The 27,293-nt window shown below is 38.6% G+C and overlaps 1 protein-coding gene across 1 annotated transcript; it reads right to left on the bottom strand.

The window, feature by feature from the left end:
• Window positions 1-96: 96 nt before the first annotated feature.
• LOC124398441 (macrophage mannose receptor 1) lies at window positions 97-27,293 on the bottom strand. Its single transcript, XM_046868649.1, has 50 exons — window positions 27,015-27,293; window positions 25,217-25,362; window positions 23,883-23,995; window positions 23,186-23,319; window positions 22,021-22,241; window positions 21,720-21,829; window positions 20,994-21,109; window positions 20,174-20,309; window positions 19,994-20,076; window positions 19,407-19,526; window positions 18,928-19,029; window positions 18,360-18,518; window positions 17,719-17,801; window positions 17,232-17,373; window positions 16,936-16,980; window positions 16,551-16,718; window positions 16,217-16,336; window positions 15,928-16,038; window positions 15,771-15,803; window positions 15,391-15,525; window positions 14,710-14,856; window positions 14,307-14,441; window positions 12,917-13,071; window positions 12,518-12,668; window positions 11,894-11,948; window positions 11,727-11,793; window positions 10,566-10,699; window positions 9,970-10,013; window positions 9,699-9,872; window positions 9,375-9,529; window positions 8,668-8,781; window positions 8,398-8,513; window positions 8,136-8,287; window positions 7,840-8,045; window positions 7,576-7,750; window positions 7,159-7,380; window positions 6,556-6,725; window positions 6,295-6,365; window positions 6,090-6,190; window positions 5,854-5,973; window positions 4,939-5,082; window positions 4,242-4,396; window positions 3,788-3,887; window positions 3,448-3,683; window positions 3,034-3,223; window positions 2,015-2,266; window positions 1,482-1,658; window positions 1,345-1,386; window positions 1,053-1,201; window positions 97-386 (listed from the first exon to the last, which is right to left on the bottom strand). Exons 1-50 carry the CDS (start codon window positions 27,055-27,057, stop codon window positions 342-344), a joined length of 6,474 nt encoding a protein of 2,157 aa, XP_046724605.1. The 5' UTR covers window positions 27,058-27,293; the 3' UTR covers window positions 97-341.

Here is a 27,293-nt window from a genome sequence, read left to right as displayed (position 1 = left end):
AATAAAAAATTTTCTAAATGTAAACACATTAATTCATTTTTTATGAATTTTTTTTATTGTGTAAATGCAGAAATAAAAACGTGTGTGTGTGTGTGTGTGTGTGTGTGTGTGTGTATATATACAATGCACAACCATTTAATTAACATTTTTCTATTAGCGTTTAAAATAAAAATCTAAAAAGCAATTAAAAAAATTCTCACACAAACAAACGCCAAAAACACGAGAACTAAAACATCATTGCAATTGATTACGTTTTGAACTTCAGCGTAGCTGCTTTCTGTACAACCTGGTGTTTTTTTGTTTTGTTTTAAAGCCACTTCGTTTCACCAGAATTCACGACTTCATGTCTCCGATTCTCCGGCGAAGTTCGGGTTATGGAACGCTGGCTGGAAAATAAAACAACGAGGTGTCTGATTATTTAAGGATTAAATAAAACCATGTATATTTTGGACAAGATAATTGGGTGAAGCTCTACAGCAGGTCATATGTGGTTCTTCCCCAAATCTGAAGGCACACAATTGTATGAGACGTCTTTGGATGCAGCATGAAATTTCCTTCTTACGATTCGACCCTGTGCACAAATCCAGCTCAATGAAGAAGCTTTACATGGGATGGAGTGGAAGATCTCCTGCTTTAGAGCTCCTACATCAGTACCTGACTTTATTAACACCCTTGTGGCTGAATGAATTTCCACAAATCTCCACAAAATCTAGTAGAACATCTCCCCAGAAGAGTGGAACTCATTATAAGAGTAAATGGAGACTAAATGTGGACTGGGCTGTTCATGAAGAAGCACATTCTAATCTTAAGGTCAGGTTTATAAAGGAAGTGGGGATTATGGCGGGGAAAAGTGCAGTTTTAAATTAGAAATGCGTGCGCACCACAGTGAACTCGTTTTCCCATTTAAAGACTGAACACCTGAACGATTCTGGACCAGTTTCAGGACTTTTTGGGGTTTTTTTTGTAGCGGGGGGGGTTTAGCTGAGTCCTGGTAGCTGATTAGTTCAGTGATAACTGGAGATGTTGTATAAGATGTTTGTTATGGAACTCACCACTTCCACGTTATTTTTGCTTCTGCTCGGGAGACTGACGCTGCTCAGCTTCACTCCTTTCACCCTGAAGATGTAGTACAGAACGCCCAGAACGATCACCACGGCCAACAATGCCCCGATGACAGCCCCGGCAACTGATGCTGCAGGAGCTGCAAAACACACACACACACACACACACACACACACACACACACACACACACACACATTTACATGGTCATTATCTACTATATGATGCTTCTCAACTGACACAGAAGTCATTTGTGTTATATATTTATTATATATAAACTCACGAAGGATCGGAGAAACGGTGGTAGTGTTTCCATGCGAATAATCTGTAAAAGAAAAAGATGCTTTAATGAGTTCTGAGTTCCCCAAGAAGGTTCTGGATCCAGTAGGTCCAGCAAAGGGGTCGAAAAGCGATTCTCACGTTGGCGTCGTTTGCAGATGAAGCCTCTCTTCTCGAAGCAGCTGTTGTCGTTCCATTTCCCGTCCTTGTACATCTCTACGCAGTCCTCTCGAGCCCCATCGTGTCCGCCGCCGTTCGGCTCGCCCTGGGCCCAGTTGGTGAAACCCAGAGAGCTCAGGTCGGTCCAGGCCCAGCCATCTAAAACCCATTCACACACACCGCTGTTACTGCTGACATGAAAAGACAATCTTATTGATTCTTTATAATTCCGCCCACATTCCTATCAATTGTCTCACTTCAAAGCTTAAATTGAACCCCATAACTCCGCCCACATGACTTTCAATTGTCTAACTTCAAAGCTTAACTAGAACCCCATAACTCCACCTACATACCCATCAATTGTCTCACTTCAAAGCTTGACTAAACCATGAATTGACTCCTCCTACATCTGCTAATGCAACCTGCATTTGCTACCTTTTCTGTGTTAGCATTTTTCAATCTGTGAACCAGAATATTCTTCTTCTCTATCGCTTTAACACAGAAATACGGCGTACATGAGATGTCCCTGGAGAGGCCGAGCCATAAGTGGTGAAGTCCAGTGTTGTTGATGCTGGTGAGAAACTCCACCTCAGCTCTGCTGTGCACAGACGCCAAGTCAGTCTCTGAGATCAGCTGGCAGAAGTGTCGCGCTTCGGGCCAGGAGCGACCCTGCTTATCGTTATACACGATGTAGCAGTAACTTCCGTACGCCTGCCAGTAGGGCAAACACTCTCCGTCCCCAGAAGGCGGCGTCGGGGGAGGAGGCTCTGGATATACAGAAAGACACGGCATTGTTAGTAGGTTGTGTTGAAAATAATAAACTTTAAAATGGAAACCATTACAAGATATTATTCCTTACATTTGAATTATTTCATACCACATAGCTACCTATTCTGTTACATAGCATGTAGCAGTCAGATTTTAAAAGCTGTGCATCGGATACAAGTTGGCAGTTGTTTCACGATACATCTTTTTGAACATTTCTTTTTTGAACTATTTCTGTATAATTGTATAATTATTAGTAGATGTGCTATACTTTTATTATATAGTCACAGTTCATTTGTGACCAATATTTTCTAGGTAGATTTCTTCTTGTTTCGTGCATACGAAGTGTCGCAACACAGATTAACATGGCAGAGGTAGAGCTGTAACCTCCTGCAGACACAACAGGAAAAGAACATCTGGGCTTATTTCATCTTTTTTTCTTTCTTTTTTTGCACTACAAAGGCGTATGTGTGGAAGGGGTCATGCGTATGAAGTCAGAAGGTACTGAAGTAAATTGATGATTTGCTGTCTGTCTGAACTGAAAAATAAAAGCAACATACTGAATTGCAGAGCATCATATTTTTTTCCGTTAAATCACAGTGCATTGAATCGAATCAGAATCCTATCGCACTGCATCATAATCAGGGGGAATCGTATTGCATCAGTAGCTACTTCTTATGTATCTTTAATTTATGGTATCATTTGGTTATGCTTCGAGATGGGAATCGCATCGGCCTCAGTTATGGAGATGCAGATCCCTGGTCAGTACCGTGTGAGATCTTGCAGAGGTACGGCTTAGCGACTTTGCAATCCGTGTCGTTCCACGTGCCCTGGATGAAGTGGGATCGGCCGTGCATGCTCACACAGCCCTCTCCATCGTGATTGGTCGGCTCTCCTGGACCCCAGTGTGTGTAGAACACCGGCCATCCGTCGGACCATCGGTACGTTCCCTCATTCTCCTGAAAACAAGTTTCCATAAATCACTGTTATTTTAAAGTTTTATTGATGAGTTGCATCTAACAAAGGTCATGCACCCCCTGTCTGTGGTGTGAAATGAACGAATAAAAAAAAACTAATTTAAATATATATTATATATATTATATAAGAACATTATTCATCTTTGGTAACCTTTTGCACATCATGTTTCTCTAACATTGATGAATAAATAAAACAGTGTGTGTACTTTGCGTCTCAGGCCGATCCAGGTGTCCTGCTTGTTCTGCTGCAGCACTGCAGAGATGAAGGCCTGGTCGTAGCTCATGTCCACACTAGCCAGGTTTCCTCCTTCCTTTACACAAGCGTCCTGCGCCTCGTCCCACGGCTTCGGCTCCGACACCAGCTTATAGCAGTTCTTGTACCAGGAGATGTAGTCTGAGTGACAGGGGCTGCTTGTGGGAGCTGGAGGAGGAAGACTGCTGGCTGTGGAACCACAACATGAGCAAGACACAGAGTTACTCCAGTGGAAAAATGCATCAAATTGACACTTACATAAAAAAAAAATATATATATATAAATATATTCACATTTCTTCTTGTAGCACACCCAGCTTCTTTTCTCTTCGCACTTCTCGTCATTCCAGCGACCTGTCACTCGGTGGTTATGACTCATAGACACGCAATGCTCCTTAAAAAAAAGCCATGGGTCAAAGATCAACTTTAATCTTCATGAAACTCTTCTTTGAGTATGTGCTTTTTTTTATAACAAGGTTTTTTCCTTGAAAAAATGATAAATGATGCGTATGTGTGTGGGAGTGGTTTAGGGATTGATGTGACTGCATTTCAGTGTGACACGACTGCAACACACTGACAATGCAATCGCACTTTATTCTCACTTTAAAGACCAAACTCCTACTGATCCCCCGACATAAAGGCTTTGTTTTAGAATAGAATCTAATGCTAATCAAAGTTCCTAGATTTAGCCCAAAAAGGTGCATTGTGGCATTTTTTTGCCAGGAAAATTTATTTTGAAAAGCTTTACCTCGCCGTTGTTGTTGTTGGGTTCCTTCTCAGCCCAGTTGGTAAACAGGACGGGACTCACTCCATCACTCCAAGCAAACTTTCCCTCGTGAAGCCGATCGGACAATCCGATCCACGTCGCATGGCTCACGTCTCTCAGGTAACTGGCCACGAATTCTGGGCAGAGACACGGACACACGTCAAATATTAAACATCAAAGGGGCTTTTGTCAAATGTACTTTACAGCACAGTGAAATTTTTCCTTCACATTTCCCAGCGGTGATAGGAAGCTGGGTTCAGAGATGATACAGCACCCCTGGAGCACAGAGGGTTAAGGGTCTTGCTTAAGGGCCCCAAGAAAGGCAGCTTGATGATACTAAGGATTGAACCCCCAACCAGTAACCCAGAGCCTTAACCAACGAGATACCACTTTCCCCATCAACAACCTCTGACCAACCAGGAATGAGAAGTTATACATTGTTTCCTCTGACCAATCAGGAGTGAGAATTCAGAGACACTGTTTCCTTTGACCAATCAGGAGTGAGAATTCAGAGACACTGTTTCCTTTGACCAATCAGGAGTGAGAATTCAGAGACACTGTTTCCTTTGACCAATCAGGAGTGAGAATTCAGAGACAATGTTCCTTATTTGAACATTAAACGCAACGGGTACACAACGTTCCAGATATGATAACGAGGGTTCTTGATTGGGACACTTGCCGTTTTCGTTGATGTCGTCGATGACAGCGAGGTCTCCACCCTGTTTCTTGCACCAGTCTCGTGCATAAGTCCAGTTGGCTCTTTCCTCTTGGTGCGAATGCCTTCCTCTGATCATGTAGCACTTGTTATGAAATCGCAGCCACCCTGGAAACAACAGCAAAACATTTTTGAACAAACTTTATTAATCTATTGCAAAAGTAGCCAAAGGCTCAAGACCTGTTCATTGTTTGAAGAGCTTCGAAGTTTTATTTTATTTTTTTTTTTTATCGTTTCTGTTTGTAGATAACATTTTCACTCCTACTTATATTTTGTAGTTGAGGATCCAATGTGTATAATTTCAGCCTTCTTTGCCTCACCCTCTAAAATCTGAAGTCTAAATTGTAGCTAGAAGTAATATGGATGTGAATATGGCTCCATACATGTTATAAAACCCTCCTATATTATTTGATCTTGACATTAACTTAACAATACAATTTTACAATCTCACAGCCAGAAACGTTCACCCATGACCTCGTCAGGTTCCAGGAAACTGGGTTTCACTCAAGCTTTCACACACCTAGTGTTGCACGATATACTAGAAAGGTATCGCGATACTCTGCTTTAAAAAATGATACGATTCCTCTTTTTTTTGTACCAGTACTTTAAGAGCGACTGATGTAATTCCAAATGTTTGACTATAGGGGGCAGTGTTTAGGCAGATTGGCACATTGCCGAATTGTTTTTATTACACTGGGTGTTTATTAATAAATAAAAACAAAGTTCCATTATTCAATTACTTTTCCTGTTTTTTTTTTTTTACCATAGTATCAATTTGGTATTGATATCATGATAATCGTATCGAAGTCAGAATTTTGGTATCGTGACAACACTACGCAATCAAGGCTGGCTAATAAATATCAGATTTATGAAGTTTACCATCAGGGCAGTTTCCTTCCCATGCAGGGGTAGGAGGAGGAGGAGTGTGATGATCTCCAGGCAATTTCTTACACACGTAACCTGCGATGGCCCGCCCGCAGTTCACGTCGTTCCACGTGCCTAAACCATGACGACAAAAAATGCTAACGTGATAAAAATAAAAGATACGACAAACATAGAACTTCTCACTGATGTAGATGCTTCAGGAGGTTAAAAAAGTGCATAGATGAAGGTACCTGGATATCTCTTCATCTGCACACACTGTTCCTCTCCACCAGCGTTGTTAGGTTCTCCTGGAGCCCAGTGCACGTATGTGACCGGAGACCCGTCTACCCACCTGAGTGCACAAACACAGGAATTACCTCTAACACCTGGAAACATCTGGAACACACTCTATGGTTTTGTACATAGAACACGAAGAAAAAGGAAGAACAGACTTACAGAAACTCTCCTCCTACGACTCCAAACATCCGCAACCCGATCCACGCTGCGTCGATTTTTCCTGTTCCAACCTGCGACAGGTTGCGACAGATTGTGGAAAATCTCATTAGGCAGGCAGAAATTGATAACAAAGAGACTCTACCCAAGAAAGAGATCACTAGGTTTTAGGGTTTAAACGTTCTGACCCTTTGGTGGATAAAAACGAGACCCAAGCCCCGAAAATCGCTCTCTACAGTTTACCACAGAAGGTTGTGACCCTACCATGGACACCACATACGTCTGCTCCTGCTGATCCAGGATGGAGGCGAGCAGTGCTTTCTCAGCATAGCACCTGGCAAGAGCCGTGTGGAAGTCCACAATGTCTGTGTCGTTGTAGTAATAGCAGAGGCCGTTGTTCTTCCTCCAGCCGGGATTGTCTCCACAGTCAGGGGCTGCAGAGTGAGACGCAGAGACCATAACAACTTATTACTAATGTCTACAAACACAAAAAGTGTTATACATCTGTTATAGCAGAGAGCTAGTGAATTTTTAAATCTGATTGGGCAGATGATTCTCTGAAACCTAAATGAGCAGAGGGTCATTCGATCTTAAGTCTAATTGGGCAGAGGGTCATTTGATCTTAAACCTGATTGGGCAGCAGATTCTTTTAAATCTTATTGGACAGCATGTTCTCTTGCACTTGACTGGGTAGAGGGTTACCTTAACTTAAACCTGACTGGGCAATTGGGCAGAGGGCTATTCTATCTTACATCTGATTGGGAAGAAGATTATTTTAAACCTGACTGGAAGCATGTTTTTTTAAATCTCATTGGCAAGAGGGATATCTTATTTAAAATCCGATTGGCTAGCCATTTTTGTGGTTACCTGGTATAGGTGGCGGAGGCACAGGGGGGATTAGTGGCGTCTTTCCCTTGGCGATCATGCACACCCAATCCTGAGGGGCATCACAGGTCTGGTCATTCCAAAAGGATGTGCCGTTGATCGTGGTGATCATCTCCACGCAATTCTCCCGGCCACCATGATCGTTCGGCTCGCCGTTATCCCAGTTGGTGTGAGTGACGGGCGAACCGTCACTCCAGTGGTAACCTGCGATCACAAAGTCCAAGGTTTTCAATTCAACATACACTGAATGTCTGGGAAATTTCTGTTATCCACAATTACGTGAAGGAATCTAATATGTGTAGTAATGATGATGGTTAGGGTATAAACATTGTTGGTTAAGGTTGGATGTTGAATAGAGGTCAAATGCAGAGTAAGAGAAGTGTAGGAATTGTGACGCACCTCCAGCTGTGGGCTCTTGGCTTAAACCAATCCACTGCGTCTTCCCTTTGGTGTAGTCAGCTATAAACCTTTCCTCTTCCACATTATGAATGCTGACTAAGTCGGCTCCACGGGACAAACAGTCCTCTCGAGCATCAGCCCAGCTTTTCTTGTTTGAAAAATCCACTGTGAAGAGCTAAGATTAAATAAAACATGAATACATCATCATGTTCAGGCTCCACCTTCTGTTTGGCAGAATGCACTCGGGCGTAACGTTGTTCTCACCCTGTAGCACTGCCTGAAGTGCGGCTGGCCGGACCATCCATTCGCACATCCAGCAACAGGGGGCGGAGTCGGGGCATGGGTGGGCGGCGAGATGCCATCTCTAGGCGATTCGCAGACGAATGGATGGGAATGATCACAGTTCTGGTTTCTCCAGAAACCTGCGATAGGCTTCGTCGTCATGGTGACACAGTCACCCTTGCTGTTGTCTGGGTTCAGACGAAGAACAAGACGGAAATTAAAGGTCGTTAAACGTTCGAAAACGATGTAATTTTATGGCTGATTTTCCGACATATTACCAGGATAGTCTCTGTCCCAGTGGGTGTAGAGGAGTGACGCGCCATTGTCCCACTGATAATCCACTCCTCCCAGTTCACCCTTCGCTCTCAGACCTATCCACCAGTTACCCGAGTAAGCGCTTAGAAATGCAGTGAAGTGGGCCTGCTCGTACCTACAGCGCAGACCATGGAAGATCAGCATCCGCTCGTACACTATTTAAGCTTTATAAATTATAAATAAATAAAGATCGTTTGATATGTAAACAAAAAAAAAAACACTCACACATCCAGTATGTGAAGGAGAGTGCTGCTTTTACTATCGCAAAAAGCCTTAGCCTCAGCACGGGTCATGGGGGTCTCCTCGAACCAGTAACAAGAGTACTCAAAAGCATCCCAGCCCTCCCCACACACACACACACACACACACACACACACACACACACACACACACACACATACACACAGACTTTATTTTTCTACACTCATTATATCTAAATGACTCATGAATCAATGATTCATGAATAAATACGTATCATGTCTGAGGTCCACACACCTGAAGGCAGCCGTACACTGTGGGTTTGATGGAGGGCAGAGGGTAATGGCCTTTGGGCATTTTACAGATGTAGGTGTTCAGTTCGGTGCAGGTTACATCGTTCCATCGACCCGTCTATGAAAAGAACAGAACAGAACTGAACCGAATCCGAACTGAGTCACAACAAAGAGCGCTGAGTCAGGACATACAAAACTGAGTCAGGAAAAATAGTGCTGAGTCAGAACTGATTTCATAAAAAGAAATGAGTCAGAACTGAATCGAGAAAAAACAGAATCAAATCAGAACTGATTTCAAAAGCAAAATAACTTTGTTAGAACAAAAAGAACTGAGTCAGAACCAATTTTAAAAGCTATAGAACTGAGTCGGAACAAACAGAACCGAGTCAAAACGGATTTAAAAAGCAATAGGACTAAGTCAGTACTGAGTCTGGACAAACAGAACCAAGTCAGAATTGGTTTCAAAAGAAACAGAACTAAGTTAGAACTGAGTCAAAACCAAGAGAACCGAGTCAGAATTTGTTTCAAAAGCAATAGACCTGAGTCAGAACCGAGTCAGAACTGATTTCAAAAGAAACAGAACTGAGACAAAACTAAGATACATGAAGGAGAACTGAGAAAAAACTAAGTCAGAACAAAGAAAAAGTCAGAAAGATCTAATCAGAAGTGCTGGAAACTAGTTTCTTACTTTATCTGCCAGTGATCACGTACCTGATGGAGCATCTCCACGCAGTCCTCTTTAAAGCCTAAGTGGTTGTTTGGTTCTCCAGGAGCCCAGTGTGTAAACCTCACCTCATGCTTGTCTGACCACGTAAAGTAGCCTGAGAACTCCAGATCATTCAGTCCGGTCCAGACGTCACTGGTGGCTACAGAAACGAGTGGAGAACGATGTATGTTAGATATGTTCTACACTCTACAGATTGTTTGTCTTCAATCTTCAGGTTTATACGGAAACAAAAACATGCCTTCTAATGTACCCATTATCCCAACCCTCATTCTTTCTCCCTTCCTGTATTCCTCCTGATCTTCCCATACCCAGGTAGAGGTAGCTCTCCAGCCAGCTCTGCTCCGTCAGGGACATGATGGAGACCAGGTCGGCCCCCTGCCTCATGCATGCAGCCCGAGCCTCGTGCCACGTTCGCTTCTCGCTGAAGGGTTTGTAGCAGAACTCGCCAAATTCATACCAGTCATTTCCTGAACATCTGAGTTCTGCGCAGGAGAAAACACACACACCCACACACACTGAAAAAGGATACGCAAATCAATTAATTATTACAAAAAAAATTATGTTTAATAACAGTCAAACCTCCATCAGCAAACTGGTAGGACACGGAGTACGAGCCGCTGTACCTGAAACACATACCAGGAAAAGATTACCCCGAATTCTTCTTTCTTTCTTTCTTTCTTTCTTTCTTTCTTTCTTTCTTGCTTGCCTTCCTTCATTTCTTTCTTTCATTCTTTCTTTCTTTCTTTCTTGCTTGCCTTCCTTCATTTCTTCATTTCTTTCTTTCTTTCTTTCTTTCTTTCTTTCTTTCTTTCTTTCTTTCTTTTTGCTTGCCTTCCTTCATTTCTTTCTTTCTTTCTTTTTCTTTCTTTCTTTCTTTCTTTCTTCTTTCTTTCTTTCTTTCTTTCTTTCTTACCTTCTTTCTTTCTTTCTTTCTTTCTTTCTTTCTTTCTTACCTTCCTCCATTTCTTTCTTTCTTTCTTTCTTTCTTTCTTTCTTGCAAAATTATATGTTTTTTGAAGCAGCCATGTTGTGAGAATCTTCCCAGTTTGATGAGACTCGGAGTAGGAGAAGATGCACAGCCATAGTCAGAGTGTCAGAGTCACTTCATTAACATCTGTAATGCAACTTGAAAGCACACTTTTGACTGCAGGATAAGGAGTTAAGGTTCAGCGTACTGCTTGGAGATGATGCCGTTCCTGGTGGAGCCGCTGTAGAAGTTCTGTCCTGGAGCTTTGAGGATGGTGCAGTCTCCTCCGACCTCGTTGAGAATCACACCGGCGTGAATCGCGGCTGCGCAGATGGTAGAGTCCTACAACAACAAAAAGAAGCTCATAAGTTGGAACAGGAAACAACTGGTCTGATCGGAAATGAAAATGCTAACGTTGTGTATAAGATCTTATAATTTTATTCCTTTTAAATCATAATGGAACAAACTGCTGGTTGGAACAATATATAAATAATAATCCAGCTGTGCGGTCATCATTATAATGGTGTAAAGCCTCACATCTAGCCGTGGATTATGACCTTCTACCATGTTCACTTCTCAGCATTGAGGAGTTCAAGCTGTTATTGGTGTTTACAGAGTGAAACTGACTGAACGGATCAAAATAACACTTCATTTTCCTTTCATTTTATATACACGAGTTTAATACAAAGTTTTTAAACAGAGAAAGAATGTGAATCTCTATTAATAATGAAGCTGCTGTAGTTATACTGTAGTTAATACTGTAGTTATACTGTAGTTAATACTGTAGTTATACAGTAGTTATACTGTAGTTAATACTGTAGTTATACTGTAGTTATACTGTATTAATACTGTAGGTAATACTGTACTAATGCTGTAGTTAATACTGTAATAATACTGTAGTAATACTGTAGTAATGCTGTCGTTAATACTGTAATTAATGTTGTAGTTAATACTGTAGTAATATTGTAGTAATGCTGTAGTTAATACTGTAGTAATACTGTAGTAATGCTGTCGTTAATACTGTAATTAATGCTGTCGTTAATACTGTAGTTAATACTGTACTTAATACTGTAGTAATATTGTAGTAATGCTGTCATTAATACTGTAGTTAATACTGTAGTAATACTGTAGTTGTGGTTATACTCTACATACTATAATTACAGGTGTTTATAAGCAGCACATTGTGCCACAAACTAACTACCTCTGAACTCCAACCTGAACTTTCAGCCAATCACAATCCAGCATTCACACTGACCAGGATGTAAATGTTAATCCTGTCTGTTTTTGTACATTGCTGTTTTTTATCGCTGAAACTTTGCTTCTTAAAATTATTCGGATGAAAATGAAATCAAATGAATTTTGTTCTTACCCCTCGGTAAGTCAGGGTTCCATACACGTTGTAGATCGCCTCCGAACAACCAGCAGGGCAGTGGACACTGAATTTAACAAAAAAAACAATTCATTGTATTCATGCATTTTTACTTAAATATTGTAACTTGAAAACAAACAAAGTAGATCAAAAGAAAACAAACTTACGTCATCTTGTCTACATAGTGGTCCAGGTTGGGTCTCGTTATACAACTAATGGCATCTGTATAAATAACACACACACACACACACACACACACACACACAAACACAAGCATTTCAAAGGTAGCATTTTAAAGCTTGCGACTATTTAAATGTTCTTTTTGTTGTACACCTTCTCATACATACTCAAAGTTATGAAAATTAATATACTTATTACATCGATTGATTTCTCAATAGCTCTGTTTCCATGGTTACAGTGAGCTGGTTGACTCCCCACTTTAGCATTGTTCCAGTAAGAACCTCTAAATAGAACTGAGCGCTCGGAGACAATCTGTAAAGTCTTAGTTTTAACTCCCAGTGATATAAAGAGTGTGTGAGTGATTGTAGCAGAGCTTCTCAAACTTTTTTCTGCCCTTCCCCACTTTGGGGGGGGGGGGATTTTCAAGCTCCATCTGTCCTCTAAAAATGTTAATGAAATACTTCAAATTTAAAAACGTGCAATTTATTGCAATCTCAAGTTCTAAATCAAAAACAATTAAATAGCATCAAATTCAAAATAGAGAACATGTGGAGAGTGTGTGAGTGCTCGGAGACAAGCCGAGAGGTGTTCCTGAGAAGCTCTAAGCGTACAGTCGGGGGTGCAGCCGAGGATTTCAAATCTCAGGCCGGCCTGGTTGTGCCACTCTGACGGCAGGATCCGTATGTACTTCACAGATACAGGGGTCCCAAGCAGCTGAGTAGTGGGAGAACCTCTATCTGTCGCACCCAGAAACACTTCTACCTACAATATACGAACACACACACACACACACACACACACACACACACACACACACACACACACACACACTTAAATACGGTATATAATTGATAGATTGAAAGAGCTGAAGATTTGTCGCTATGGCAACGATAGTGTGTTTTAACCAGCCTTTGATTGGCCTGTTGCTGTTTTACGATTAAATAAAAAACCTTCTTCTGTAGAGGAGTTTAAAAAATACTGAGGATAAATGTTTAAACATGATATTATACCTTTCCATCAAGCATGTAGTCGATCCAGGAAACTCCATCTACGCTGGTCTGGACTTTAAACTTGGTCACCCAGTGATCAGCAGTGGGGCAGCCTTGGATCACAACCCCTGTGATCTTCTTCGTTTCAGGAAGGCTCACCTGGATCCAAGAATTTTCTGATATGCACAGAATCATTACGTTTAGAAGGTCAGGTGCTTCCTCTAAAACATGAAGCCAGCCAATAGAACTGCTGCTCATGCTGCATCACATGGCAGTGTAAGACTCTCAGAGGACTGGGGAAGAGATTAAGCTCCTCCCACCCAGACAGCTGAACCAGAAGGTTTTCAGAAAGGTTTAATTCTTTGTGATAGATTCTAAAACATTTACAAAAAAAAATCACACAAATTCTTGTTTTTCACAACACATACTATTACAAACCATACAAATCCATAATCTTGGGAACCTTTTGAAGCTAAATCACATCCTAATGGTCCTTAATGGTGTCCAGATATTTCTAATGGTGCTTAATGGTGTCCAGATTACATGTGATCTACCAGGTTGCCAAAGGTGTTTCATTGGTCCTTAATGGATTTAAAAGTTTGCCAAATAAGTCCACAGAAATTCGAATGTTTTCCACTACACATACCGTTACAAACCATTATCTGCAACCATTAAAACCATCACCAAATTTTGTTCATCACTAATGTTTATCATTATCATCAAACCAAAGAAACCAAACATTTTGCGACATCCTAATTGTCCTTAATGGTGTCCAGATGCCAAAATGTAACCTACGGGTTGCCAAAGATTTTGAAAAAAGAAATGGTTTCCACTACACATACATTACAAACCAATGTTATACCATTAAACCAAAATGTTTTCCAATACACTGTGTTTGTGTTTATCACAAATCCATTATCATCAAACCACAGAAACCATCTTGGGAACATTTTGAGGCTAAATGACATCCTAATGGTCCTTAATGGTGTCCAGATACCAACATGTGATCTACTGGTTGCCAAATGTGTTATATTGGTATAATAACAAGGTACCAGTACAATGTAACCAAAAACCAGTAGAGACCCACAGGGTTCCAATAATACAGTTTCCATTAAAACCAATACAATTCCCATTTAAATCAAGATGCCATGGATATTGATTTAAATGGGAATTGTATTGGTTTTAATGGAAACTGTATTATTGGAACCCTGTGGGTCTCTACTGGTTTTTGGTTGCATTGTACTGGTACCTTATTTCTCATAAGGAGCATGGTGAACTTCAACTACAAGGTGGAGTTTTTTTGTATGTGTGGCTTTTTTTCTCAACCATCAGTCCGTCTTTTAAACACTACTGGTTAATAGACTGGTGAAAAAATGTTGAGCAGGAAGGTCAGGTCTGGTGTGAGGCTCACCACTGGTGGTAGGCATCCAGCAGGTGTTTCCATTGAGTCGAGCATTTCTGGGTTCTTTCCCCCCCATCGATGAAGAAGCAGAGAGCATCGAGTCTGTAATGCTGCCATCTTCGATTCCTAAACCTCTTACACACACTGAAAAAAAACACAAATCCTTATCCAGGTTTTTTTTTTAGTTTTTGTTCATATATTTTATTGACACACTCAGGATGGAACACACACACACACACACACACACATTCACACACATTCACAGTTAGCTATGAAGTACCCATTAACATCACACACCACAGTAACTTCTTGGAATTTGCGTGTGATAGATAGAAGGTGTACCTAATAAACTGGCCGCCCAGCATACGCACAAACATCAGTGTTTTTTTTTTTTGTTCACACCTTCACCTACCGTTCTGCTCACAGCTGTACACCACCTCCAGGTATTTGGAAATTAAAGGACACGGGTCGTTTTCCACGTGTGAGAAGAGGAAACAGAACTGATGGTTGTCACACTGCTTACTGACGCGATCGTACGTTCCCGGGACCTCGCAGTGGCCTGGGACACCAAACACACACACACACACACACACACACACACACACACAATATTATTGTATTGTAAATAATCACATTTCACCGCCGGCTTGAGCTCTAGAAAATATCATACATACCTGATGGCTGAATATTTGCGATCTGGATATTTATAAAAAATGATCGAAGTAATAAAATCACAATCCACAATTATACATTTTTTTTTTTTAATACTATCATTTTTTTTTTTATAAATAATAAAATAAAGGCTGTGTGTCCATCCATCAAAAATATATCTTGTAATTAATTATTTGTTTGTTTGTTTGTTTTCAAAACTTTTTCAAAAAATTTGCTGATGAAGAAAACAAAAATAATGTTCGGCTGCCATCAACTCTGTCTCTCAGAACACACACACACACTCTTCAGCTCTGACTCTCCCTTTTCCTGTCATTCCTGTTGTTTGTTCTACACTTGTGTGTTTGTGAATCGACTGAACACAGCCTATGTTGGACTACGTCCTGGACACCGAGCACGAGCACAAGCTCACTACCCCACTCACCTTCACTTCCGTCCATGTAAGGACAGATTTTGTCACTGCGGCGGCCGAAGAAAGCAGACTGGATGTTGATGACACTGTTTATGGGACAGTGGAGGACCATGGAGGAGCCTTCACATGTGTACGCTGTCAGGTAGCCTGCAGAGAGCGAGTGAAGAAGAGAGAGAGAGAGATGTGTATATTTGTTCCACTATTGTGTAACACTTGGTTCATGTTGCTGTTGTTCGTCTATTTCAGATGTTATACATTATTATTGCCAAATAAATTTAAAAAAAGGAAAAATTACTATAATAATGTGTTAATGGCTGTTTACTGAAATATAAGGGAGAAAACCTTTCAATTTCCGATGTATATTTTGTGTGTGATTTGCAGTACTAACATACCATCATGAGGTGGTGGAGGTTCTGGTGTGTTTCCTGTAATGTAAGAAGCAGTACATTAAATATGTTCTTAAGTGAATGTGTCAATTTCTTAATGAATTCAAGGAATTACAAGACGTGTTTATTTATGTGTTCTATATGCATGGGTGCATTTTATTACCGCGGCGTTTGCAGATGTAGCCTCGCCGATAGTCGCAATTGTCGTCGTTCCACAGGCCGTTGTTGATGTAGATGGAGAGGCAGTCCTCGCTGCCGTAATTATCCGGGTTCCCTGGAACCGCAATCAGTGTATTACAAAGGATTGCTATAAACTTCCTCTCTTTCAAACAGATGATGAAACGGTAAACGTGCTAAATCTTTTCCATACAGATATGATAATCCAGGTCATGTGACTTGGTAAAGGAGTGAAAACTTTGGTCTTGGCTTTAATGATATTCTCTCTCTCTCACCTGGGGACCAGTTAATATACCGGAAGGGAGATCTGTCCATCCACTCCCATCCTCCCTCTGTGACCGAGTCATGAGCACCGATCCACAGAGACACACCCGTGGGAATGGACTGGATATGAGCTGTCAAGCGAAAGAGAAATAAATGCTAAATATAGAAGTTTTCTAATTAAAATATTTTTTATTTGGATCTATCTATCTATCTATTGGTATGTCTGTCTGTTTGTCTGTCTGGCTGACTGGCTGTCTGTCTGGCTCTGTGTGTGTGTGTGTGTGTGTGTGTGTGTGTGTGTGTGTGTGTGTGTGTGTGTGTGTGCGTGTGTGTGTGTGTGTGTACCCTGAATAAAGCCCTGCTCAAATGGCTCAGTGATGCTGGCAAGGTCGCCTCCCTGATGCACACAGTCAGCACGAGCTTCAGCCCATTTACGCAGTGAGTACGGAACGATGTGATAGCAGTAATCATTAAAGGGGTCAGCAATCCATGAACCACACTTCTCATTCCAACCTGACAGAGAGATGGAGAGAAAGATGTACTTCATTAGCATGCATGTTTAACCATTACTGCAGTGTAGTGAAAGTAAATTTGATGAGAAGAATACAATGTGAAAAAGCCTGAATGAGCAAAAATCTTAATACATTTGTATGAATTGTAATATAGAAGTAAACTAAGAACAAGTCAAGTACATAAAGTGTGTGTGTGTGTGTGTGTGAAAGTCTTGTACCTGGTCCAGAGGTGGGTGGAATTGGAGGAGGACCAACACCTTTACCTGAACATATCAAAACATTATATTCATATGAATATGAATTATAATAATTTTATAAACCGTAAAAATACATATCTGTAAATAAAAAATAAAAAAATAAATTGTAAATACAGATGAGAAAACCAACATCCATGTAATTGGTTATCAGGTAATTAGTTAAATAGCCTCAGACTGATGTGGATTCTCTGAACATAAAATAACTGTTCCACATGAAGAACACAGGCGTACACCTCAGATAAGAGCTCATGCTTCACCTTTCTTGCAGATGAACGGGTAGGTGTTAGAACACTGTACATCGTTAAATTTTCCTGTCTCGAAGTGCTCCGTGCCACGGATTTGTACACAGTCCTCCTCGCCCCAGTTATCCGGCTGACCCTCGCCCCATGGCAAGAAATCCTGGAGACAGCAAAACACAAAAATATGCAGGAAAATAAGCAATAATATAAATAGGTATACTTCTAATCAATGACAGAGTAGTACGATGAAGCAAGCAGAAACTATAACTCATAAGCTACAGTTTTGTCTGGGATGTTTCTATATACAATTACTCAACCTCTTCTAACCAATCAGAATCCAGAAGCAGAATTTATTAATGGTTGCAACCCACATTGTTATATTTTAAATGTCCCATAGAACAAAAATAGATAACAGCAATGTGATCATTTTACAGTAAAACATCTTTTTTAGTGTTCAAGCATTCGAAGGACATTTTGAAGGACGTTTAAAAAAAGCTTGACGTACAGAAGGTGTTCCATCAGACCATATAAAGTTTCCCTCTTGTTGGATGTCACTGAGTCCGATCCAGGAGGCTCTGGTAACGTGAGCTTAGAGGAAAAAAAAAAAGCACAGTCAGTACAAATAAGAGAAAATCATTTAAATATTATGACCCATAATTACGACACATGACTTTTTCACCCATATGTGATATGTGAGATGTGATATATGCCCTATGTACAAAGCCAGCTTCATAAAGATCTGCTTTACATGGGATGGAGTAGAAGATCTTCAGCTATAGAACTCAAACCCTCCAGGCCTCCTCACATCACCTACATCAAATCCTGACTTTACTAACACACTTGTAACTGAATTAATAACACACAAATTTCCAAAACATCTAGTGGAACATCTTCCCAGGAGAGTGCAGGTTATTTTAACAGCAAATGAGGACTTAATGTGGGATGGGATACCGTACCAACCTCACGGTCAATACTTTGTTCCAGTGTCTGTTTAAAATCTATAAAACATATCCCCTGTAAATGTATATGTAGCGTCTAAGAGATGGAAAATACCCAGTTTCACACCTGCATCAGATCTCACGCTTCCCTCAGTGGATCATCTGATTCCTGATGAGTAATGTTAACCAGTAGCCTCCTGTCACTCACCTGTTATAAAACTGATTGTCTCCTGGTTGTGAATGCTGGCCAGGTGTCCGTTCTGAGCGAAGCAGTAGTTCTCAGCATCCTGCCATGTTTTAACCGATTCACTCTCGAAGTGATAGCAGTGATCACCGTACAGAAGATACCCCTGATCACAGTGAAATTCTGGAGAGAGAACAGAACCGGTGTAACGTACCAGACAGACAGACAGACAGACAGACAGACAGACAGACAGACAGACAGACAGACAGACAGATAGATAGATAGATAGATAGATAGATAGATAGATAGATAGATAGATAGATAGATAGATAGATAGATAGATAGATGTGTAAGAAAGATACATAGATGGAAAGAGAGTGTGAGAGAGAGAGAGAGAGAGAGATATGAAATAAGTGTAGGCAGAGGGAAAACGACAGATTCAAGAGAGGAAAAAGTGAACAGAGTTATGGACTACAAAACAGAGAGAGAGAGAAAGAGAGAGAGAGAAAAAAACGCAGAGAAATGTACAGGCGAAACCTGCAAAAACTCTCTTTGGTTTATTTTGTATTCTCTCTCAGCAGTCAGTTCTTACCCGGTGGAGGAGTAGGTTTCACGTTCTGACCCCCCAACATCTTACAGATGTACGCCTGGACCTTAAAACAGTTTCCTGTCTCCCATTTCCCAGCGTAATTCCCTGTAGAGAAACACAGATGCATTAAAAACCACAAACTATTTCAGTAATTTTACATTTGCTTCTTTAAAGAAAAAATTAAGGCTGCAGTATGTAACTTTTCCAGTTTAGCTGATATCTGAAAAGGTTCTTTTAAAATGTGTTTGTTTTGAAATACAAAGAGGTAAAGGACAATTCAAAATCTTACACACTGCTGCTTTAATGGCACAATCAAGAATTTTAAATATTTTTCTTTTTTTTAAAAACCAAGTGAATTCTTTGAAGTGAAGCATTTTTTCTCTTTCTTTCTTTCTTTCTTTCTTTCTTTCTTTCTTTCTTTCTTTCTTTCTTTCTTTCTTTCTCTTTCTCTCTCTCTCTCTCTCTCTCTCTCTCTCTCTCACCTGTATAAATCTGTCCGCAGTCCCAAAACTTATTCGTGTTCTTCGGGAAACCGGGGCTCCAGTTGGAAAACTCGATATTGGTTTTATCCACCCATCTAAACGTTCCATCCTCATCCATATCTGAGGTCACAAACAGAAAAAAAGAATTTAAAATTAAATTAAATGTATTTATTGATCTTATCCGATGTTATATCAACATTCTCATACACTCGTTCATAATGCGTTACTTTCTATAGCGAAAGCTAATTCATTTGAAAGGCATCGAAAATTTAATCAATTAAATTAAACCTGGCAAAGAGATTTAAGGAAGGAAGGAGTCTCCAATGTCACTGTTTCATGAACATCTACTATACCGTCTATACTAACTTCATAGTGTACATGCTAATAGAAGTTCCTCCAGAATATCCCCAAGATATTTCATCCTTTAAGAATTTGGGAATCTTTTCCGATTTCAGTACACAGAATAAAACTAATTGTAAACAATCAAAGCTTCTAAAATAATTTCAGATATTAAAGAGGTTCTTCTAGAAGCAGACAGAACAGAGTGTGTGTAAGTTTAGAGCTCGGTGTGAACGTGTGTGTGAGACCTGAAACGCCGATCCACACGTCGGGAATGTCAATCTGGTGGAGATCTGGAAGCATCCCGTTGATGAAGTATTGTTCTTCCTCACTGGAAATTACAACAGATTTCAGTGAAGCTATTACAAACTCACATGGAGATCTATCTTTAACGAATGAAACTGAGTTTGAGTAAGTCCTGTGCTCACTTCTTGATGGTCAGAAGACTAGCGCCTATGTCGCTGCATCTGGTCAGAGCTTCGTGCCAGCTGGTCAACAGGCGGCCGTTAGACACCGCCAAATAGCAGCTTCCTTTAAAGCTCGACCAGCCGAGCGGGCAAACGGCTACAGACAGCAACAAACGCTTCCCATTAGTCATTTATATTAGTTATTACTCCTTTAATATTTATTAAATGTATTAGTCAGTCATAATGTTGATATACGTTAATGATGTACAGTGAAACATTATGGCACATAATATAGGAACACACAGTAAGGTAAAAAAACGGTGTGTACACTTAATTAAAATAATAATTTTTTATAAATAATGTAAATGCAAATTTAGAAAATATATATGGAAAAAATGGTCTTTAATAATATTGTATCTAAAATATGAATCCAAACAATTAAATAAAAATAAAAACAATTCACAATATTTTCTCCAATATATTTTCAATTTTTTTTTTTTCTAAATAAAAAAAGGCAAAACTTTTGGTCTTTTCTTAAGTTTTTTTAACTTTGTAAATTTCTAGGGTTTTTTTTCCTGATGTTTTTACCTTTTTCTGTTACCTTCAGTAGAGTGGCTTAACAGTTTAATAGTGTACAGTTTAATAAATAATATAATCCTTGGTAAAGTCAATAAAGCGCAAAAATTATTGGCACCCTTAGTAAAATGGAACGATTTGAATAATCAAGAAATTAATAAGAATCTTCACAGACACAATTTTCTAACGAGGTGTTTTTTTGTCATCAGCAGGACTTTTCTGTCTCCACGCTCATGTTCGTCAGAGTGTATAAGCAGAGACTCACTGTTTAAAGCCCTCTTGCACGCGTACGGATGTTCAGAGCGACACAGGTGAGTCTTCCACTTCCCGTAATTATCTCCTGACTTGATGAGACCAGCGCACAGGCCGTTCTGCTTATCGCTGTTTAACACAACACAACATTAAACAACACACACTTTATAAACAGCACTCTCCTTTGGTGTGCAGTAGGTGAGTGAGTGTAGAAATGTGTGTGTGTGTGTGTGTGTGTGTGTGTGTGTGTGTGTGTGTGTGTGTGTGTGATTGTAGATCGAGACTTGAGTCAGGTTGTACCTACAAGTCAATGTTTCTTTTCTTTATAATGTTTGTGTTTCCATGTTGTAAAAATATCAGATTTTCATGTAATAATTGAATTGTTGTTCTGTAGATCAGGTCGCTCATCATGGAATTCTGCACCTCGCTCCTCTTATAGACATCTGACCTCTGTTCCCCGCAATGCAGCCACGTTACTTGCTTTCCACAAAGACATGCTTCCAGACTCTTCCATGTTCTTTCACCGAGGTGGTGGAAAAAAACTTCTACTTGATGTTCTACCTGAGTTCCATCTAAAGACCGACCTCTGGACAATCGTGTGTCTGCCAAATACCATTACTGTAACTCTAATGTAAATCTTGCAGACACATTGATCTTTCAGTGCATCCTTCTTTCTATCTTATCATAAATGTATTCGGTTGATAAAGTAGTTGCAGATAATTATGACGTTCTTCCTTACGTGAGATCAGGTTGCTGGTTGGCCCATTGTGTGTAGCTGGAGGTAGCCGCATCAGACCAACTGAACTTGGTGCTGTTTTCCTCAACTTGACATGATATTGTGGTGCATTTCTGCAAAAGAATCACCTCGCATCAAAGACTGTTGTTTTTTTGTGTAAAAAGAATGAAAAGAAATAAAATTCACATGAGGTCAGTTTATATCATTAATATCATCACATGTACTCTACTGTAGAAGAGAAGAGCTGTGCAAAATGATCAATCACAAGAATCTCACACACTCCTTAAGTTAAGGAGATCCTCACCAGGGTGGAGTAGCCAATCCACAGGTCGTAATAGGTCGGGTCCAGACCTAGGACGTACTGGTTTTCTTCTGCTGATTCGATGGACACCAGATCGGCTCCTTCCTTTAAACACTCGCTCCGGGCCGAGTTCCAGCTCTTCTTTAGAGTATGGTGTAGTTTGTAGCAGTTAGAACCAAACTGTTCCCACCGGTTGGCCGTGTCACACAACACAGGAGGGTTCGCTATAGAAACAGAAATAAATGAACAACATGGACAGATGGAGCTCTGACATTAAAACACCTTTAAAGTGGTCAAGCATTGAATTAAAATCAAACCTGAAAATGTTTTACATAATAATTGTTATAAACATTTACATGAACAGTTTCAACTTCCTATAAACCTGGCATGCTAGATGTGACTAATGAGTTCATTTTTATTTATTTGTTTGTTTGTTTATGCATTTGTTTATACAAACAAAGGCGTCTGTTGAGATTTTTTTTTTTCTGTTTAACTGCATTAAATATTGGCACCACAGGTTTGATTTGATTAAAGTTTTTATTTAAGGCTATAACAAAACAGAATCGGGTTTTGTTTTGCTATTAAGTTTATCTGGTGACAAACATAAAGATTTATCTCTGACAACGGAGACTCCTTCCATAAATGCTTAACATCTCCTTAAAGAAAATATCTCCAAAAAAATAAATTTAAAAAAAATTTAAACACGGCCTTTGAATAACAGTTAAAAAGAAAATCAAACAAATTGATAGATAGATAGATAGATAGATAGATAGATAGATAGATAGATAGATAGATAGATAGATAGATAGATAGATAGACAGATAGACGCTATCCATATTCAATATTAATTAGCTTGCTAATTTGAATGTTAGCTATCATTTCTGTTAGCTACAGTATGTTAACTATGTTTGTTGGTTTAAATGTAAGATATTTGCTACAGGTAGTTACTTAGCATTAATGCTAAGTCTTTAATTAAAATTAGTTTTAAGTACCTAAGTATAATGTTTGCTAGGCAGTCAGGACATTATCTTGTTGAGTTAAATCCTGCCTAGAGATTTGGGTTAAACATCATCTAGATGTAAATACTGGTTGGACTGTTAGCTAGTTAGTAAACTAGCTGTGGAAACCTTAAATCAACACATTTAACGGTGTTAGAAGCGTAACGTACGGTTGTCTCGTTTGCATATGTATTGCCGCTGGGCTGTGCAGTGCTCATCGTTCCAACGGCCGTTGCTGTTCCCATCGGCTTGTGCACAGTCCTCGTTGTCGTCATAGTTATCTGGCTGTCCGGGCCTCCAGTATCTATAAACGTCAGCAAATTTTACATTACATTTTAAATTATATTTCACAATTCAGCAAGCTTCTAGCATTGCTCTAGCTTAGCATTTACATTTGCCATGAAAAGTTTTACACTCAAAACTCAGTGAACAGTTTATAAACTCAACAATTTGGTTCCTTTATAGCACAGCACTGTTTATTACTTAAATTTGACCGCACTTGTTTACATTTGTTAGTATTTCTATAATTAGCCACACGTTCACTGGAACTCGTTGACCAATTCCAAGGTTAATAATAAAATCTAATGTTATGTAACAAAGAAAATGAATTGAACTTCCATTTCAAACATTCCACAACATCATATATAACCATATACAAATAAAAATGTAGATGCATTGGAGTATTAACAGTAGCTGCAGCTTGTTATTCACAAGTGATTGTTGCAAAGCGCTGAAACTGGAGACTCCTTCCATAAATGATAAATTGATTATATTACAAAAAAGCTTCACCATACAAACCCTGTGTTCTAAGTTGTTATTTTAGAGAAAAAAAAGTCTCAGGACGAGTGCAGAGAGACAGATACATACTCTAGATATGGGTAATAAATGCTGCCATCGCTCCACTCCCAGTTCCCCTCAGAGGCGATATCGTTCAGGCCGATCCAGAATATAGAGTGTCCAAGCTGCGTACTGACCCACGTCTACAGGAAAACGGGAACACGAGTAAATGTTTAATTTAATTACAGTTTAAATACATTTTCTTTGTACAGGGTCTATTTTTATTTATATTTCTAAATTATTCAGATTTTAGATACACTTTATTTCATTATAGCTGAGGTAATCATTTGTTAGTTTGATGACCAGCATGTAAGCCGAGTTAAATTCAAAGCAGAAAGGACTCGTTAGCTGCATATATTGATGTTTTTATGAAATTCAACAGATATTTCATTAAGTCACTAAGTAGAATGTCCATATTTGCTAAGGTAAACAGATCTTATTCCACTTAGTTAAACGTTAATTCAGTATCTGAGATCAATATCAGATTATCTGAGGTAAATGTAGTGTTAGCTGAGGTAAATGTAGCATATTACCTGTTGTGTAATAGCTGATTTTAAGGTTAATTAGCTTTCTGATTTATACAGATAAATACTGTTTTGTTAGATACATTAAAGTTGAAATATCTATCTATTTTAAATAAATGTTTATCTGAGGTAAATTAAGTCTATAAGCTTGGTTGAGGTGAATGTACAGTAGTGTATTAGCTGAGGTAAATGTAGTGTATTAATTGAGGTTAATTTAGTGTATTAATTAAGTTTAATGTAGTGTATTAGATGAGGTAAAGGTTAATTAGCTGCTGGGGTTAAACAGATGTTTGTGTGACATAAATTAAGATTATGAGTTAAAGGTTAATTAGCTGTGAGTTAAAAATCAGATGTATATCTGAGGTAAATGTAGCTTCTTAGCAGGTTTAAAGGTTAAAAAGTTATCTGATATAAACAGATGATTAGCTGAAGTGAATGTATCTAATAAGCTTATTTACAGTTAATTATCTGTGAGGTACACATTAGATGTTTAGCTGAGGTAAATGTAGCTGATGGCTGAGGTATATGTATATTAGCTATTATTATTTGTAATGTGACTATTAGTGACTTTACTGTGTTAAACAGTAAATAGTGGTAAATATATGTGTTGTTAGCTTGCTTAAACCTTAGGTCGTTTGGTGATTTTTTAATTAAATGTGCTAAAAGTTAAATCCTGTAATTAACTGAGGTAAATGTAATCTGTCTATTATATTTTTAGATCATGATGTTTGACCTTATTAGAGCACCTTTTCAGATGTCATTTCTTTTTGATACAGAACCTTCAGGATTTATTGGGAATAAAAAGAAACACTATGCATTTGCAAAGTATGACTTTCTTACCCTCTCATGAAGGTTCATGATGCTCATCAGATGACTTCCTTTGTGCGCACATGCCTCCAGAGCCTCATGCCATGTCTTCTTTTCAGTGGAGAAATGGTAGCACCTGTCCTCGTATTCCCTCCATCCTTCCTCACAATCTCCCAGCACTGAGATAGAGGGAGAGAGAGAGAGAGAGAGAGAGAGAGAGAGAGAGAGAGAGAGAGAGAGAGAGCCAGACAGCCAGACAGCCAGACAGCCAGACAGACAGATAGATAGATAGATAGATAGATAGATAGATAGATAGATAGATAGATAGATAGATAGATAGATAGATAGAATGTTGATATAATGTTGGCAAGTTTAATTGCTAGAGTTAAATGTGAGTTAATTAGTTAAACGCTGAATGCTATAATTGAATGTCAGCTAGTTAGTTAGCTGTTAGAAACGAGTTTTAGATAGTTAGTTGAGAATTAGCTGGTACTTGATGTTGTTTGCTTTGTTTAATAAAAAAGTATTCTAAAGAAATTGTTCTCAGGATCTAATAGAACTTACTACCAACAACAAGCTGATTTTTACACTTATTGATACACTTGGACAGGCCACCCGAGACATTTTCGAAGCAGATACATGTTCATCATAAAAGTCCCATGACGCCGGCTGAAGTCATATGATATAAGAATCCAAATGGCAGCCGCAATATTACAACATTGCTAATGTTTGACTTGACTTGCTTAATCTGTTTGCAGAGACTGACTGTAAAAATAAAAATCACATGGATCACAAATGAAGAGGTAAAGATAAGAATCCTGGTGATGAATAGAGACAAATACAGTTATGTAGGATGTTGTAGGGTGTTTATAAACAAGCATTATCATTAGTATGTAAATATAGCATGTAAAACAGAGAAATAGCTAATGTAATAGAAATCTGCTGGGGTTTTTAACATTGTTACATTTTGTCTCTATTTTTTTATTATTAAATTTTGTTTAGAAATTGTAAAAAGAGAAAAGGAAATTGTGGGTAAACTACCTCAAACATTTTGTCATTTATTAGAAAAGAATTCAAGTGTGTGAGAGTAAAGAGTGTTCTGAATATTATTTAAAAAAAATATTTTACATAATGGTAATCGGTTGATATTTTAAAATAATTATACTTCAATTGCTAATGTATGTAAATAGGAAACTGCACATAAAATTGATTTTTTCCAAATAACATTATTGTATTACATTTTTATTTCTCAGGTCATAAAAAAAAACAATAATAATAATAGGATCCAAACAGAAAAAGGTGCAGTGATTATATATTATTATATACTTTTCTGTTTAATATTAAACTTTGAATTGTTTAAATCAAAAGAAAGTCCCGAATTGCTTATTGAGTAAATTAAAACGTTTTAAATTTTTTTCTCACCAAGTTACACACTTTTTACATTAAAAGTAAAAAGTTAAATTATTTACACTAAAATATTTTTTGCAAAGAACATGATTGTATTACATTTTGATTTCTCATGTCATAAAAAAATAAACAATAATAATAAGATCCAAACAGAAAAATGACTCCATGTACTCATGTTATCTTGTTTAACATTAAACCCACAAAAATGTGATTCTGTAATGGAAATCTGTTAAAAGAAATAAAAAAATGAAGACAAACTCAAAATGTAATGTTATAAATATTATAATATAGTATATATTATACTACAGTATAGTATAATATAGTATACTATAATAAAGTATATGTAAATATTATATTATGTTTTGCTTTAGAAATGCATCTTTAATAACATTAATTATACATAAACTAAAAAAGCAATACTTACCAGAATGAATGAGACCAAACACTATAATAAAGAGCAAGATCATTATTTGCTCTTTTTCACTCAGTGTTGCAGTAAATAAAGATTTTGTCTACACACACAAAAATCTTTTTCCCAGACTAAAGATAATTTGTGTAACTTCCAGTCCCAGTGTTAAAATAAATTCTAGCTAAAATTTACACTTAACATTAAATGTTTTGCCCCATTTCTGTAAAAGAAAAATTCTATTTAACCGCAATTCCCTGAGAGAGTGTGCACCAGCCGTCACTCTCCTCAGCTCTG

Source organism: Silurus meridionalis, chromosome 15, assembly GCF_014805685.1.
Source record: "Silurus meridionalis isolate SWU-2019-XX chromosome 15, ASM1480568v1, whole genome shotgun sequence".
In the NCBI taxonomy this organism is placed as follows: domain Eukaryota; kingdom Metazoa; phylum Chordata; class Actinopteri; order Siluriformes; family Siluridae; genus Silurus; species Silurus meridionalis.
The sequence above is the reverse complement of the archived record's forward strand: the minus strand, read 5'-3'. Positions and strand labels throughout refer to the sequence as shown.